The sequence below is a fragment of the Brassica oleracea genome, chromosome C4 (genome assembly GCF_000695525.1).
Source record: "Brassica oleracea var. oleracea cultivar TO1000 chromosome C4, BOL, whole genome shotgun sequence".
NCBI classification, from domain to species: Eukaryota; Viridiplantae; Streptophyta; class Magnoliopsida; order Brassicales; family Brassicaceae; genus Brassica; species Brassica oleracea.
The window spans coordinates 25,812,775-25,827,549 of NC_027751.1; the positions used below are offsets into that span (position 1 = coordinate 25,812,775).

A 14,775-nucleotide genomic window follows, 5' to 3' on the forward strand; every position below is an offset into this window, starting at 1 on the left:
TCTAAACCCTAAACCCTAAAATCTAAACCCTAAACCCTAAAATCTAAACCCTAAACCCTAAACCCTAAATCCTAAACTCCACCCTTTAACTCTAAACCTTAAGTTTGTGACTTTTGATAAAACATTAAGTGCTATTTTTGTGACTTTTGACCTTGAGTGCTAGTTTGGGAACATAAACTTGATTTAGTGCTATTTTTGTCTTTTTCTCTTATTATTAATGTATAATTTACAATTTTTCTATTGGTCCTCGGGCTCCAAATAGTCCAACAAAGCACTGGCACTGTAGAACATGAAAATTGTATATGTAGAGATTCATACGATTATGGACCCGTTTGTTTCTCCATCTGCATGGACCATCTGGAAGAAGATGAGAGTTTTGTTTGTTTATGCACTAAAAGTGCAACTCATTCAGATGGATCATCCGGATGACTTTTGAAAATTTAGGCTTAATTTTAAAGTCCATTCAGCTGAACCAATTTGGATCATTTGAATAGAGATGGTTCTTTCAAAATAGTATAATGTCTATTATACCCCTAATGTAATTCACAAATTACAAACCTAAACATAATATCATTTTTGTCACAAACGAAGACTGACAAAACTACAAAAACACTTTTTCCCGTGCTAAAAACTACTTTTTCACGCCAAAACCCCAAAACGCATTTTCCCGCTAAAATTGCAAAAAAAATATTTTCCGTCAAAATTGCAAAAACGTGTTTTTCCGCAAAAACGTGTTTTTCCGCAAAAACCGAAAACATGTTTTCATGCCAAAATCACAAAAAAAATGTTTTCACGCCAACACCCCAAAATACACAAAACCAAAAAATGTGTTTTCCCGCCAAAACAAAAAAACGTGTTTTCTCGCCAAAACTGAAAATTTGTATTTTCCCGCCAAAACCGAAAAATCTCGTTTTCCGGCGAAAACCGTAAAAATGTGTTTCCGCCAAAAACGTGTTTTCCCGCCAAAACCGCAAAAAAGCGTTTTCTCGCCAAAACCGCAAAAACGCGTTTTCTCGTCAAAATCGCAAAAACGCGTTTTCTCGCCAAAACCGCAAAAACGCGTTTTCTCGCCAAAACCGCAAAAACGCGTTTTCTCGCCAAAACCGCAAAAACGCGTTTTCTCGCCAAAACCGCAAAAACGCGTTTTCTCGCCAAAACCGCAAAAACGCGTTTTCTCGCCAAAACCGCAAAAACGCGTTTTCCTGCCAAAACCGCAAAAACGTGTTTTCCCGCCAAAACCAAAAAATGTGTGTTTCCCGCCAAAACCGCAAAAACGCGTTTTCTCGCCAAAACCGCAAAAACGCGTTTTCTCGCCAAAACCGTAAAAACGCGTTTTCCCGCCAAAACCGCAAAAAACCGTTTTCCCGCCAAAACCGCAAAAACGCGTTTTCTTTGCTAAACTTATTTGAATGGAAATGAAAATAAAGAAACAAACACAAGATCCATTTAGATGATTCATCTAGATGAGTTATGTGGATGGACAAACAAACAAGCACAAAAATCTGAATTGATCATTTGAATAGATCATACAAATGAATCATTTGGATGGAGATGACAAATGATGAAACAAACAGCCGCTGTAACGATAACCAGGTATAGTTCAAACATTTTATAATTTAAAAGGTTATACCTTAGATCTATAGGATAAGAGAAATTATATAACACAAACGTAAAAGAAAGACCTATACAAAAACAATTCCACGGTAAGCATCCATCTAATTCTAGTAAGGTTTTAAAGTTCTTAATCTCTATCGTTAATATGTTATATTCAAATGCTTGTACATGGATCTGTGCATCAATGTCATAACTTTTAATTGATTTTACAGACTTATTACAAACTAAATTCAAAAGAACAGAGATGTTCAATTTAATCATTATCCATTTGATACACAACAAAAAAGATGAGAATATGTGACAGAATATGAAAAGATTTGATAATTTATTTGTCTTTTATATACCTTTTTAAATTGAGTTATCCGGTTACCATATTTCAAAATCCTGTAAGATCAAAAATGGAGCCAAATATATTTCAAAAAATCAGAACAGCCCCTTTTTCAAAACCAAAGCCTTTATTATACTCCGTTACGAAATCTCGTCCGTCAAATAAAAAAAAAGAGGAAAGAGCGTTTTCATCCAACGTCGAAGATAACGCCACGTCAGCAAAAAACCGTGACCCTCGGATAACGTAACGGACCCCTCCTCCCGCTCCGTCTTCAAAAAATTGATTTCGCATCAGTTACCTCCACAAAAACACTTATAAACCCTAATCTCTCTCATCAGCTTCGATCATCTTTCTTTTCTTGGCGCTAATCTTTGATCAAGGTAGAATCTGAGTTTAGACGATGCAGAGACTTACGAAACAATCTATAGTTAGGGTTCATATATAGCACGAATCTCGATTTACATTCTCTGATTTACATTCTATGCAGGTTTCAATCACGATGATTCGAAACTCAACGGAGCAGTTTTCGCGAATCGAGACTACATGTGGATTGTTGCTTCGCCAATTACAGGTGTTCCTCGAAGGATTTGTTGATAGAATTTGTTGAATAGAGATTGTTTATTTATGTAAGATTGGTTGATAATATCAGGAGATATGGAGTGAAATGGGAGAGAACGAGGATGAAAAGGACGCTGCTTTGGCTGATATTGAGAAAGAGTGCCTCTTGGTTTACAAGCGTAAAGTTGAGGAGGCTAGCAGGTGCAAAGCGAACTTGCTTAAAGAGATCGCTTTGGGGAGAGCGGAGATTGCAGCCATTGGATCTTCTATGGGTGGACAGGAGATTCATGTTAGTAGTGTGCTTTTTGATTACCTTTTTCTTCGTCTTTCTCGTGTGAGTTTTGGGTAGGTAGTGATACAGATGTTTCCTTTTATTGTAGTGTAACGGTAGGGTGGGTGAGAACTTGAAGGAGGAGCTTGAGAACGTTACTGTGCAGTTAGAGGAGCTGCGAAGAAAGAAAGCTGAGAGAATGAATCGGTTTAAGGAGGTTATTGATCAGTTGCTGAGCTTGTCTTTTCAACTTGGAGATTCTACTGATTATCTGAAGAAGCTTGGTGCAGAAGAGGCTGATCTTTCGCTTCATAAGTTGGAAGACTTGCGTAGGCAGTTGGCTGAACTCCAGAATGAAAAGGTTGGTTTTACCTTTGAATGTTAGTATATCCAGACGTACAAGACTCTCTGTATTTACTTTTCGTATGATGTAATGTACTCTTTTCAAACTGTAGAGTAAAAGATTGGAAGAGGTAGAGCGTTTGCTGGAAACGCTGAAGTTGTTGTGCTCGGTGCTTGGTGAAGACTTGAAGGACTTGACAAGAGGAATTCATCCATCTCTGGTTGATTCCAACACGAGAGATGTGAGCAGAAGTACACTTGATAAGTTGGATTTCATGATTGGGAATTTACGGGGGGTCAAGTTACAGCGAATGCACAAGGTTTGAAGTCTAATCTCTCTTTGAGAATGTTGTACAAACAGTTTCTGCATGCTTACAGTTTCTAACCGTTTTCACATGTTTGTCTAGATTCAAGATCTTGCAGTTTCCCTGTTGGAGCTCTGGAATCTCCTGGACACACCTGCGGAAGAGCAAAAGACATTTCACAATGTCACCTGCAGCATTGCTTTGTCTGAGTCTGAAATTACGGAGGCCAACATACTCTCTGTTGCTTCCATAAAAAACGTGAGTGCACAGGAATTAACTTGCTGGTTATCTGTTTATGACAGTATATGGACCAATTTTTAATAAACGTCGGTTTGTTATACAGGTTGAGGATGAAGTCATTAGGCTTAGCAAGCTCAAGATAACTAAGATCAAAGAGGTGATTCTTAGACAGAAGCTGGAGCTTGAGGAAATATCAAGGAAAGTGCACATGGCACCCCAAGTTCTTAAGTCAGAGAACTTTTCAATTGAAGCTATAGAATCTGGTAAACCATTGTTAGAAAAGCTTCTTTCACTGCTTACTGTAATGGTCGATTGACACATGCTAATAATAGGGTTACTTTCATCTTTCAGGTGTCAAGGATCCTGAACAGTTGTTAGAGCAAATTGACTCCGAGATTGCAAAGGTCAGAGAGGAATCTTCAAGCAGGAAAGAGATTCTAGAAAAGGTGGAGAAATGGATGACAGCATGTGAAGAAGAGTCATGGCTCGAAGAATACAATAGAGTAAGACATATAATCTCAACCTCTTTCTCTGCTTCAGTTTTTCCTGTATATTGGATTCTCATGATGAGGGACATTTAAATCTCAATCTCTTTCTCTGCTTCAGGATGATAATAGGTACAATGCGGGAAGAGGAGCTCATCTTACATTAAAGCGTGCAGAAAAAGCTCGTATACTTGTCAATAAACTTCCTGGTAACATTTGGTGTCATCTAGAATATATGACAAAACCCATAAGCTTGGTTACCTTGAATCTTGGAATAGATTTTTGTGTTTCCAATGCTTTCTGCTGGTATTGATGCAGGGATGGTGGAGACTTTGACAGCAAAAGTCAACGCTTGGGAAGATGAAAGAGGACATGCATTCTTATACGATGGTGTAAGTGTCTTTACTCATCAATGACACTGTTCTACATGCTTATCAAATCAACATCTATCTTTAACACAAATGCACGTTTCCATGAGAATTGTCCAGGTCCGAGTTTTATCCATGCTTGAGCAGTACAAGACTCTATGGGAAGAGAAAGAGTTTGAAAAACAGAGACAAAGAGTAAGGAAAAACAAGTTTCACAAGTAACCAATTCTTAAACATAATTGGTAATGTGACACTGTTGTTTCTGTAACAGGATCTGAAGAAACTCCATGGACAGCACATCACAGAGCAAGAGGCACTTTACGGGTCAAAACCAAGCCCAGGTAAAAGTGGAAAGAAACCACTGAGAACTGCCTTACCTTCTTCTGCCATGAACCGAAAACTCTCCCTTGGTGGTGCCATTCTTCAAAGTTCCAAGCCTGAGAAGGCAACACTCAATAGCAAAAAGACTACTTACTATGACCAGAACGCTCCTAGTAGAAGAGAGTCTACTATCCCAAATCCTTCAGGTGCCGTACACGTTGTGGTTTACACTTTATAGAGACCAAGAGAACGTTGTTTATGTTTATTGTGTCAAATATGTATAGGGAGGAGAAACTCAGAGCTTCCTGGTCGTCTCAGAGCAAAGAACGTTCCGGGTGCAGGAAAAGCTGTGATGAACAAAGGGAGATCTCCAATGCTTAGGAAACCTCTTTCACCTGTTACTTCCAATATATTGAACTCCCCTGAAGATCACAAGGATGCTTACCCTACAAAGTCATCTCCTAAAACCAACGAAGAGAACAGAGGAGCGGCTGTTCCAATCTCTGAACCTACAACTCCAGCAGCTTCAGTTGCTATGTCGGAGGCAACAACGCCGTTTACTCCTGCGTCCAAGGCTGTGAAGAAGAGGCTGGACAATGCAGAAGGTGTTGAGTACTCGTTTGAAGAGGTTAGAGCCGGTTTTTGCTAAACCGTGATAATATCAGGTTTTCTCGTTTGACTTAGAAAGCTGGAAAAATGGATTCGGTTTGACTGCTTTTGTAGGAATTTTAAATCGGTTTGATTGGAAAACACATTTTGTGTTTTGTTCTTCACTTGAATACTTTCCCACAGTGGATTTCTGTAAAACGTTTGCGTTTACTATACAACCGGCTTTATGGTTTGATGTTGATGTACTACTTTTGCGTTTTTCATCAATCGCTTTTTTTTTCTTTCCTGAACTAAGATTGAAGAGTTGCTTACAACGCAGTAAGTACTTAGTTTGGTCGGAGTGTTTAAATCTTGTAAGCTGCTTAAACGTACATAGATTGAGTGGGAGCTGTCCAAATTATTAGTGTTCCTAACCACAACAAATGCAAAATCAATCCTCAACTACAACAACGGTTTGGTCCGTTTAGGATCAGAAACATTTCCGGTGAACCACGGATGGTCCAGTCTCGTCGTAGTCAGCTTTAGTAACATGCTGATTCTGTGGAAACACCACCTTGGCTAGTATTGCTCCTCCCACCCAAGCTGAGTACAATCCCAAACTCTCAGGCATATACTCTGGCGGTTTCACCAGCATTGGCCTAATGGCTGATGAGCACAAGTTTGCCTCTTTCTGAAACCTGCCTTCGAATCCTGCCAATGACAGATTACATTTAATTTTTTTCAAACACACAAGATTGTACCAAGTTGGACTTAGTACCTGTCATGGAGGTTGTGCCACCACAAAGCACAGTGTTCTCCAAGAGTTGCGTATGGTTCTCAGATGATACTGTGGATATAATCCGGACAAGCTGCTCAACTATTCCATGCTCTTCAAGTCCCAATATTGATGGCTGAAACAGAGCTTCACCAACAGAGAATCTCTCTCTCCCAATGCTTATCACCTAGAGGACCATCATTCTATTATGTATATTTGTGTATTAATGTAACACAAGTTGTAGACTCTTGATTTGTAGTCACACAAACCTGTCCATCAGGAAGCGTATGCAGCTCGATCTCACAGTTTTGGGTTTTCTCGTAAGCAATCTCGTCCTCGGCACAGCTTGCATACTGTTCTTTTAGTGTTTCAACATCAGACATGCTTAGATTCACCAAAGGGTTGGACTTTCCAAGCTCTTGCGCAAATAGTTTGGTAAGATCGGTTCCACCGAGCTCAAAGCGTTTCGAGGCAATGTGCTGCACAGCACCTTCAAGAACTGGGGCAATATCTGGATGCAACGGAAGAGAGATCAATCATAAAGTTAAGAAAATCATACATAACAACATCCTAATCATAACCAGGTACATACACAAGGAACCTCCAATCTACAACAACTTACAGGAGAAAGATTATATGGTTTAACTAAACGTTTTAGAGCATCTAAAGAAGTTTTGTAAAGGGACATAACAACTCCACTAACATAAACACACATAAAAGATGGAAACCATGACAATGTGAAAAGACACAAAGAGTTAGAAGATCAGATTCTAACAAAGGTGAACCAAGTTGTAATCATTACCTATCTTCCCATGACCAATATCAACAGTGCAACCGGAGATCCTCCCAGCACCATAAAGAGACAATACTGCTTGCTCTGATGCATAGAATCCAGAAACATTGAACGTTTCAAACATCAACTGCACCAACTGCTCCCTAATAGCCTGCCCCCCAAAAAATCATTCACAGAAACAAATCAACTTCAATTACTTTAACAACAAAATGGGTCAAAAAAACTTGTAAAGTTCTCATCTATGCAATCAAATTGACTTCATTTACTATATAAACAAAAATGGGTCAAAAAGAAACTTGTAAAGTTTTAATCTTTTCAATCAAATTAACTTTATTTACTTTAACAAAAAAAATGGGACACAAAGGAACTTGTAATCTTTTCAGTTAATAACGAAGTTGAGAAGATAGAACAGACCTTAGGAGTGTAGAGAGGATCAGTGAAGAGTATGTTGCCTTCGTTACCCTCCCCCCATCCAAGCCCAGTGTACACAACGTAACGCAACAGATCCTCCATAGCATCCCAGTCTCTAATGAACCCTCTTTCAATAGGGTCAAGAGTGACATCTTCAAGAACAGTGACAGCTGAAGAAGACACATCACCATTATCAACCATTCGTTTCATCTGAGATGGAATTATCATTGCAGGAGACTGATCAGGAATCGCTGCTCCCGCTTTGAGGAGCTTGGAGCCAGCATCAACTACAAGTGCTTCCATTATTTCACAAACCACCAAGTTAAGGAAGCTAAAGAAGAGAACTTGGGAGCGTTGAATCAAGTTAGAGACAGAGACAAAGGGAAAGAGAAAATGGCTTTTCGAGGTCCCTCATAATCCACTTTGAATTGAAAACGGAAGAAGCTTTACGAGTGAGTGAGTGAGAGACGGAAACAGAGAATCGACGAAGAAACAGCGACGACAGTGTGTTTCGGTCTAAAGCCCATTTAAGACCCATTAAACCTATATAAAGTCCATAAAACATATTTTACAGTCCAGTTTTAAGAGGATGCATGGACATTTTACCAGATATTCAAACCAAAGCCTGATTTGAAAAAACCAAACCAAAATCTGAACCAACGTAACCGGATTTTATATTAAACAAGTTTGGATATCCGAACTTCTGATTGGTATAACTAAAACCCGAAATTATATTAAACATTACCAATTTTTTTTTACCCATGTGTCAATCACTAGAATATTCTTAGAATTATTAGAGAAATATGTTGGTTCATCTAATTATATAATAATTTTTTTATTAAACTAACTATAAATTCATTATTAATGTTATTTATTATTTCTCTAAATAAAGACTACGAAATTGCCTAATGTGGCTAAATTATATATGACAATTAATGATTTTGAATAATAAAGATCTGATAAAAAAATAATGTATCTTCTATCAAATTTGTTTAATTTTAAACTATTAAAATAATTTTAAAAAATCACAATAACCATATTATAGAAATTTAGATTTTTCTATATATGTTATATTTTGAATTAAAAAACGACTATAAATTACTAAAACTGTTAAAAGTCTCACATTCAAATTTTGCGATTTTTTGTTATGACAAAATACAAATGATTACAAAATCATATAAATAAAAGTCTAATTTAATTAATTATCAAGATTTAAAATATGTATGTATATATATCATTCTAAATTAAACTATAAACCATATTGAATAAATAAATATTTTAGTTTCAAAATTTATTTTGAATAATTCTTTTTGATAAAAGTTTTGAACTAACATTAATAATTTTTTTAAGTTATAAATTACTAAAATTATTAGTCCCACAATGAAAATTTTGTTATCAGTAATTTAAAGTTTTTGCTATTAAAGATACATATGATAAAAAAAAACATATGAGTAGAAAGCATCATTTAATAGACATTAATATTAAAAATATACTATGTATGTTAATATCATTTAAATTTAATTACATATCTTATCAAATTTTTTTAAAAAATTGTTTGGATTAATAAAATTGATTTATACGTTCACACCAATTTAATTATATATGTAATAGTTACTGACTTTTAATTATTCAATATATATTTATTATTTCATAATATGTAAGAACATATAATACATAAAATAATATATATATATATATAATGTTTATCTCTTAATCTAGTATATATATTAACTTAAACCTACAAATATCTGAAACTGATTTGAAGTGTAAAATACTCGAACAAATTATATACTTCACTATCAAAATATCCAAAATTTTGAGATATTCGACCTAAACCGAATGGCTATCTGAACGGCCATCTCGATTTAGCGTCTGTGGTCCTCAGTAATCTAAAGCCCATACAAAGCTCAATAGAAGGCCTCTAACCCTAAGGCCCATATTTATATATTATTAGCCCATCTTCACCCTTCAGCCTTCATTCCCTTTCGTGTCTACAAAGGCAGAGTGCCTGAGAGCGCTCTAAGATCACCATCATCAGAAGCTCTTAAATGGGTTTTTAGTATAATTAGGATTAAAAAAAAAAGCTATTAATTGAAAAAACTATCTTAATTAAGCGATAGAAGGTATGTCTCTTGACACACTTGTTACAGTTTTATTGAGCAGAGGAATTTGAGAGATTGTATCTCTCTCCCGACGGCTCTCTCTCGACGGCTCAGCCTAGAATCCTTTATTCTTCTTCTTCGTTACCGAGCACCACTCAGTCTTCTTCTTCTCTCTATCTGCTCGCTCATCCAGGTACGCCGCTACTGCGATTTGCTTTCTTTCTCAATCTGATTCTCTCCCTCTCTTTTGTTCGTTGCTCCTCTTCCTCCTCAATTCTTGATGTGCTTAGATCTGCGATCTACTTGATTGATTAATAGATAATTGAAAAATTATGATAGAATATTTTGTGCTTTTGATGAAGTTCAAAGTTTGGTTATCTAATTCAGAATCAGAATCACAGCATTCTTATATAGTTTTCTCAGGTTTTGAAGCAAAACATGAATGTTCGGTTTCTTAATGATGTCTCTTAAGTCACTTTTACTACTTAAAAGTATTAAAAAAAAATAAGAGACTCTAAATGGGTCTCTGGGATAATCATGCTCTAATAGCTAGAAGGTCACCGTTTATCTCTCATTCGTAGCCACCAACAACAAATAGTAGTTGAACGATTTTCTCGAATCAATCCATCAAAACCATGCCCACCCGTAAGATCTCTTCGCTATATATCTTCCCTCAAACCCTTCTCTTTGCTTTCTTTTTAGTTTCATAAATTTTTTCTTTTTGAAAAAATGCGATTTCATTTTGTGAACTATACTATGCATGTCGGAAGACAGTGATCTTCTGGGACATAGATGATTGCCCGATCACTGATGGTCTGAATGCTATTGCTGTCTGGAAGAACATTAAAGCTGCCCTTTTGATGTAGCGTACATCATCAACCAGATAAGCTTTGGTTTTCTAGTTTCCTTTTTATGTTAGTTTCCTTTTCAAATAGAGAATAGGTTTCCTTAGTTTTTATCTTTAACCATCTTAGGGTTTTTATTATCGCTATATATAGTGATTCTTGATTTGTAAGAGACACGACTTGATTGTTGAATTATATAAAACTTGGAGCTTTGTTTTACAAAATCTCTTGAATCCTTGCAATCGGATAGAACATAGTTGTTCTCAACGATCACAAGAAGACTTTGATCTTAGGCATTCTCAGACTAAATAGGATCATCGTGTTATCGGTTACTAAACGGTACTTCAGCTCCGTTAGTTGGTATCAAATTAAAGACCTTTTAATTACGATTCTATTCGTGATTAGCGATCTTTGATTTCAATGGCACCTCGTCCAAACGAATGGACACAGATGCAACAATTCCTGGAGGATTTTCAGGAAAATTTTCAAGACAATATGAGACGGACGATGGCTGAAGCAATTCAGACCAGAGTTCAAGCTGGAGTTCAGGCTGCCCTCGCAGCCAACACAACAAACGCCGCTCCCATAGCTCCGCGCCAACACCCACACCATAACAACAACCCCATCTTTGAAGAACATGAAGAAGACAACGACGACCTAGCTAATCAGTTCGGAGAGAACAACCAACATCGTCATCAACTCCACAATCGCCAGCACCAAAATGACAATCGGACGCGATGGATATCGGGTATCAAACTAGATATTCCCGAGTATCATGGTGGCTCTCAACTGGAGGAACTACTTGATTGGTTTGTAACAGTCGATGAGGTCTTCGAATTCGACGAGGTTCCTGCAAACAAACAAGTACCATACGTGACTACTCGATTCCGCGGTCACGCCGCTTCCTGGTGGAACCAAGTCAAGCTGACACGCTCACGCCGGGGGAAAGAGAAGATAACGTCGTGGGATAAGATGGAAAAGCACATGCGTAAAACATTCATCCCATACAACTTTGAATGTCTCCTTTTTCAGAAATTTCACAATATTCGTCAAGGTATGCAAACGGGAGCTAAGGTCTATGTTTCTCAACGCACCTTATTGTCAGTCTCTATTGGATCATTCTACAAAGACACATAATATTGTGATATAGCTCATATGGACGTGTCCCACATTATACTTGGCCGCCCACGGCAGTATGATAGAGAGGTGATCCATAACGGAAAACTTAATACACACTCCTTCATGTTTCAAGGGCGCAAGATTATGCTCATTCCTTCTCAAGAAACTGACCTTGCTCTCACCAACGACAAGCAACAGAATGCAACGAAGCAGAGCCTTCTTATCATCTCCAAATCGCAATTTGAAGATGAACTTCGATCCTCTTATCCAGTCTTCGCCTTGGTAGCAACGACGGCAAACCGTACACAACCCAGCACGGTTCCTTCTGAATTCTCGACTCTCCTCACCGAGTTTGAAGACTCATTTCCCGAGGAATTACCGGCAAGGTTGCCACCTCTTAAAGACATTCAACATCACATTGATCTCGTTCCCAACACCGTCTTACCGAATCGATCTCACTATCGGATGAGTCCCGCGGAGCACGAGGAGTTGCGACGTCAAGTAGAGGAACTTCTTCTCAAAGGATATGTACGTGAAAGTCTCAGTCCGTGCACCGTACCTGCACTCCTCATTCCAAAGAAAGACAAGACATGGCGTATGTGTGTGGATAGTCGTGCAATAAACAAAATCACAACACGATACCGATTCCCGATCCCTCGCCTTGATGATCTTTTGGATCAAATTGGTAAGGCTACTATATTCACGAAGCTGGATCTAAAGAGTGGATACCATCAGATTCGAATTAGGCCAGGAGATGAATGGAAAACGATTTTCAAAACGCGAGAAGTGTTGTTCGAATGGCTCATCATGCCATTTGGTTTGTCCAATGCTCCTAGTACGTTTATGCGTGTCATGAATCAAGCCCTTCGACCATTTATTGGTAGGTTTGTAGTCGTTTACTTCGACGACATTCTCATATTCAGCACTGCCTTGGATGAACACTTGTCGCATATCCGGGACGTGTTGCAAGCCTTGCTTGAGAAAAACGTTTTGTGGCTAGGCACAAATGCGAGTTCGGTGTGACAGAGGTCTTATTTCTTGGTTATGTAGTCTCTGCCTCGAGACTTCGAGTCGATCAATAGAAGGTCACAGCAGTCGCCTCGTGGCCAACACCAACCACGATTTCAGAGGTCTGAAGTTTTCACGGTTTAGCGTCATTCTATCGGTGTTTTGTGAATAACTTTAGTGCCATAATGGCACCGATCACCGACTATATGAAGCACACCTCGTTCGTGTGGTCACCAGAAGCGTCAAAGGCGTTTGAACTTATCAAAATAAAGCTCACGATGGCCCCTATATTGGTGCTTCCGGATTTTGATATTCCTTTTGAACTACATTGTGATGCAAGTAAGCTAGGAATTGGAGCCGTATTGAGCCAGCAGGGTCGACTGGTTGCCTATTACAGCGAGAAGATGGCTGGGGCTCGCGCACGTTATAGCACTTACGACGTCGAGTTCTACGCAATCGTCCAAGCAATCAAACATTGGTGTCACTACCTTTCTCACAAAGAATTTGTTCTGTTTACAGACCACGTTGCTTTAAAATATTTGGGGACGCAGGACAAGATTTCATCCCGGCATGCTTCTTGGACAGCTTATCTGCAACTATTCACTTTTGTCATTAAACACCAGTCGGGTAAAAAAGTGGCTGATGCCTTAAGTCGCCGGCATGCCTTGGCCTCTACTCTTTGAGTTTCGGTTCCGGGCTTCGAGAGCTTTGCCGAACTCTACCCGTCTGATCCTTTCTTCTCTTCCCTATGGACGGACCTGTCTCAAGGCCTGCGGTCTGACTACTCTCTTATTTATGGGTTTGTCTTTAAAAATAATCGGCTTTCTGTCCCAGATTGCAGTCTGTGCCTCCAGATCGTCGCAGAGTTGCATAACGAAGGTCATGTGGGACAGGATCGAACGTTGAAGCTCGTTACGGATTCATATTTCTGGCCGACGTTACGACGCGATGTAGAGATATTTGTGGCTCGCTGCACAACGTGCCAGAAGGGTAAAGGACACGCTTCCAATGCAGGTCTTTATTTACCCTTACCAATCCCTACGCAGCCTTGGAGCGATATTAGTATGGATTTTGTTCTTGGTCTTCCGCGAACCCACAATGATTCAATCTTTGTGGTGGTCGATCGCTTCTCAAAGATGGCTCGTTTTATTACTTGCAAGAAGACGACGGACGCTGTCCAGATCGCTCAACTGTTCTTTCGCGAAATTTATAGTTTACATGGTTTGCCTATTTCTATCATGTCTGACCGCGACTCCAGGTTCATTAGCCACTTTTGGCGTTCTCTGTGGAAATTGTTTAAGACCAGCTTAAAAATGAGCTCTGCGTATCATCCTCAGACGGATGGTCAAACGGAGGTCACCAATCGGAGCTTTGGAAATATGTTGCGATGCTTGGTTGGCGATAACTTGAGGTCGTGGGATTCTCTTCTTTGTCAAGCATAGTTTGCTCGCAATCATGCCAATAATCAGAGCCTGGGTTTCAGCCTTCAAAGTTGTTTATGGCGTGAATCCGCATGGGCCTTTGGCTTTATCAACTCTTCCTCAACCAGGTGAGTTCCATGGCCGTGCTATTGAGCTAATCGATGAGTTGGCTATAGTGCATGCTCGGGCTCAGGACAATCAAGTATAAACGAGCCGCGGATACTCGACGGCGTGAGGTGCATTTTCAGGTCAGCGAGTACGTATGGGCAGTTTTAACAAAGGAACGTTTTCCAGTTGGTCAATACAACAAGCTCAAGCCTCGAAAGATTGGTCCCGTGGAGATCACTGAGAAGATCAATGCCAATGCATATCGTCTTGCTCTGCCTTCACATGTTCATATGGCAGATGTGTTCAATGTCAAACATTTGTTCAAATATGAACCAGATGATGATGCGCTTGCTGGATTCGTGGACGAATCTTCCGCAGGGGGAGGGACCTGATGTAGCGTACATCATCAACCCGATAAGCTTTGGTTTTCTAGTTTCCTTTTCAAATCGAGAATAGGTTTCCTTAGTTTTTATCTTTAACTGTCTTAGGGTTTTTATTATCGCTATATATAGTTATCTCTTGATTTGTAAGAGACACGACCTGATTATGGAATTATATAAAACTTAGAGCTTTGTTTTACAACATCTCTTGAATCCTTGCAATCGGATAGAACATAGGTGTTCTCAACGATCACAAGAATACTTTGATCTTAGGCATTCTCAGACTAAATAGGATCATCGTGTTATCAGTTACTAAACGGTACTTCTGCTCCGTTACCTTTGGAAACACGGTTATCACGGCAGTCGAGATCATCCCTTTTAGTGATAATGTTG

General features: G+C 38.9%; 2 protein-coding genes across 2 annotated transcripts; one reads left to right on the forward strand and one right to left on the reverse strand.

The window, feature by feature from the left end:
• Positions 1-2,235: 2,235 nt before the first annotated feature.
• On the forward strand, positions 2,236-5,677 carry LOC106336551 (65-kDa microtubule-associated protein 4). The gene is made up of 13 exons (XM_013775399.1): positions 2,236-2,322; positions 2,430-2,513; positions 2,592-2,789; positions 2,881-3,132; positions 3,227-3,433; positions 3,521-3,676; positions 3,762-3,921; positions 4,010-4,161; positions 4,265-4,352; positions 4,462-4,535; positions 4,632-4,706; positions 4,783-5,038; positions 5,117-5,677. Exons 2-13 carry the CDS (start codon positions 2,442-2,444, stop codon positions 5,479-5,481), a joined length of 2,055 nt encoding a protein of 684 aa, XP_013630853.1. The 5' UTR covers positions 2,236-2,322; positions 2,430-2,441; the 3' UTR covers positions 5,482-5,677.
• Positions 5,678-5,776: 99 nt separating this feature from the next.
• On the reverse strand, positions 5,777-7,897 carry LOC106336552 (actin-related protein 7-like). The gene is made up of 5 exons (XM_013775400.1): positions 7,403-7,897; positions 6,998-7,139; positions 6,465-6,706; positions 6,199-6,382; positions 5,777-6,131 (listed from the first exon to the last, which is right to left on the reverse strand). Exons 1-5 carry the CDS (start codon positions 7,700-7,702, stop codon positions 5,911-5,913), a joined length of 1,089 nt encoding a protein of 362 aa, XP_013630854.1. The 5' UTR covers positions 7,703-7,897; the 3' UTR covers positions 5,777-5,910.
• Between the last annotated feature and the right edge of the window lie 6,878 nt (positions 7,898-14,775).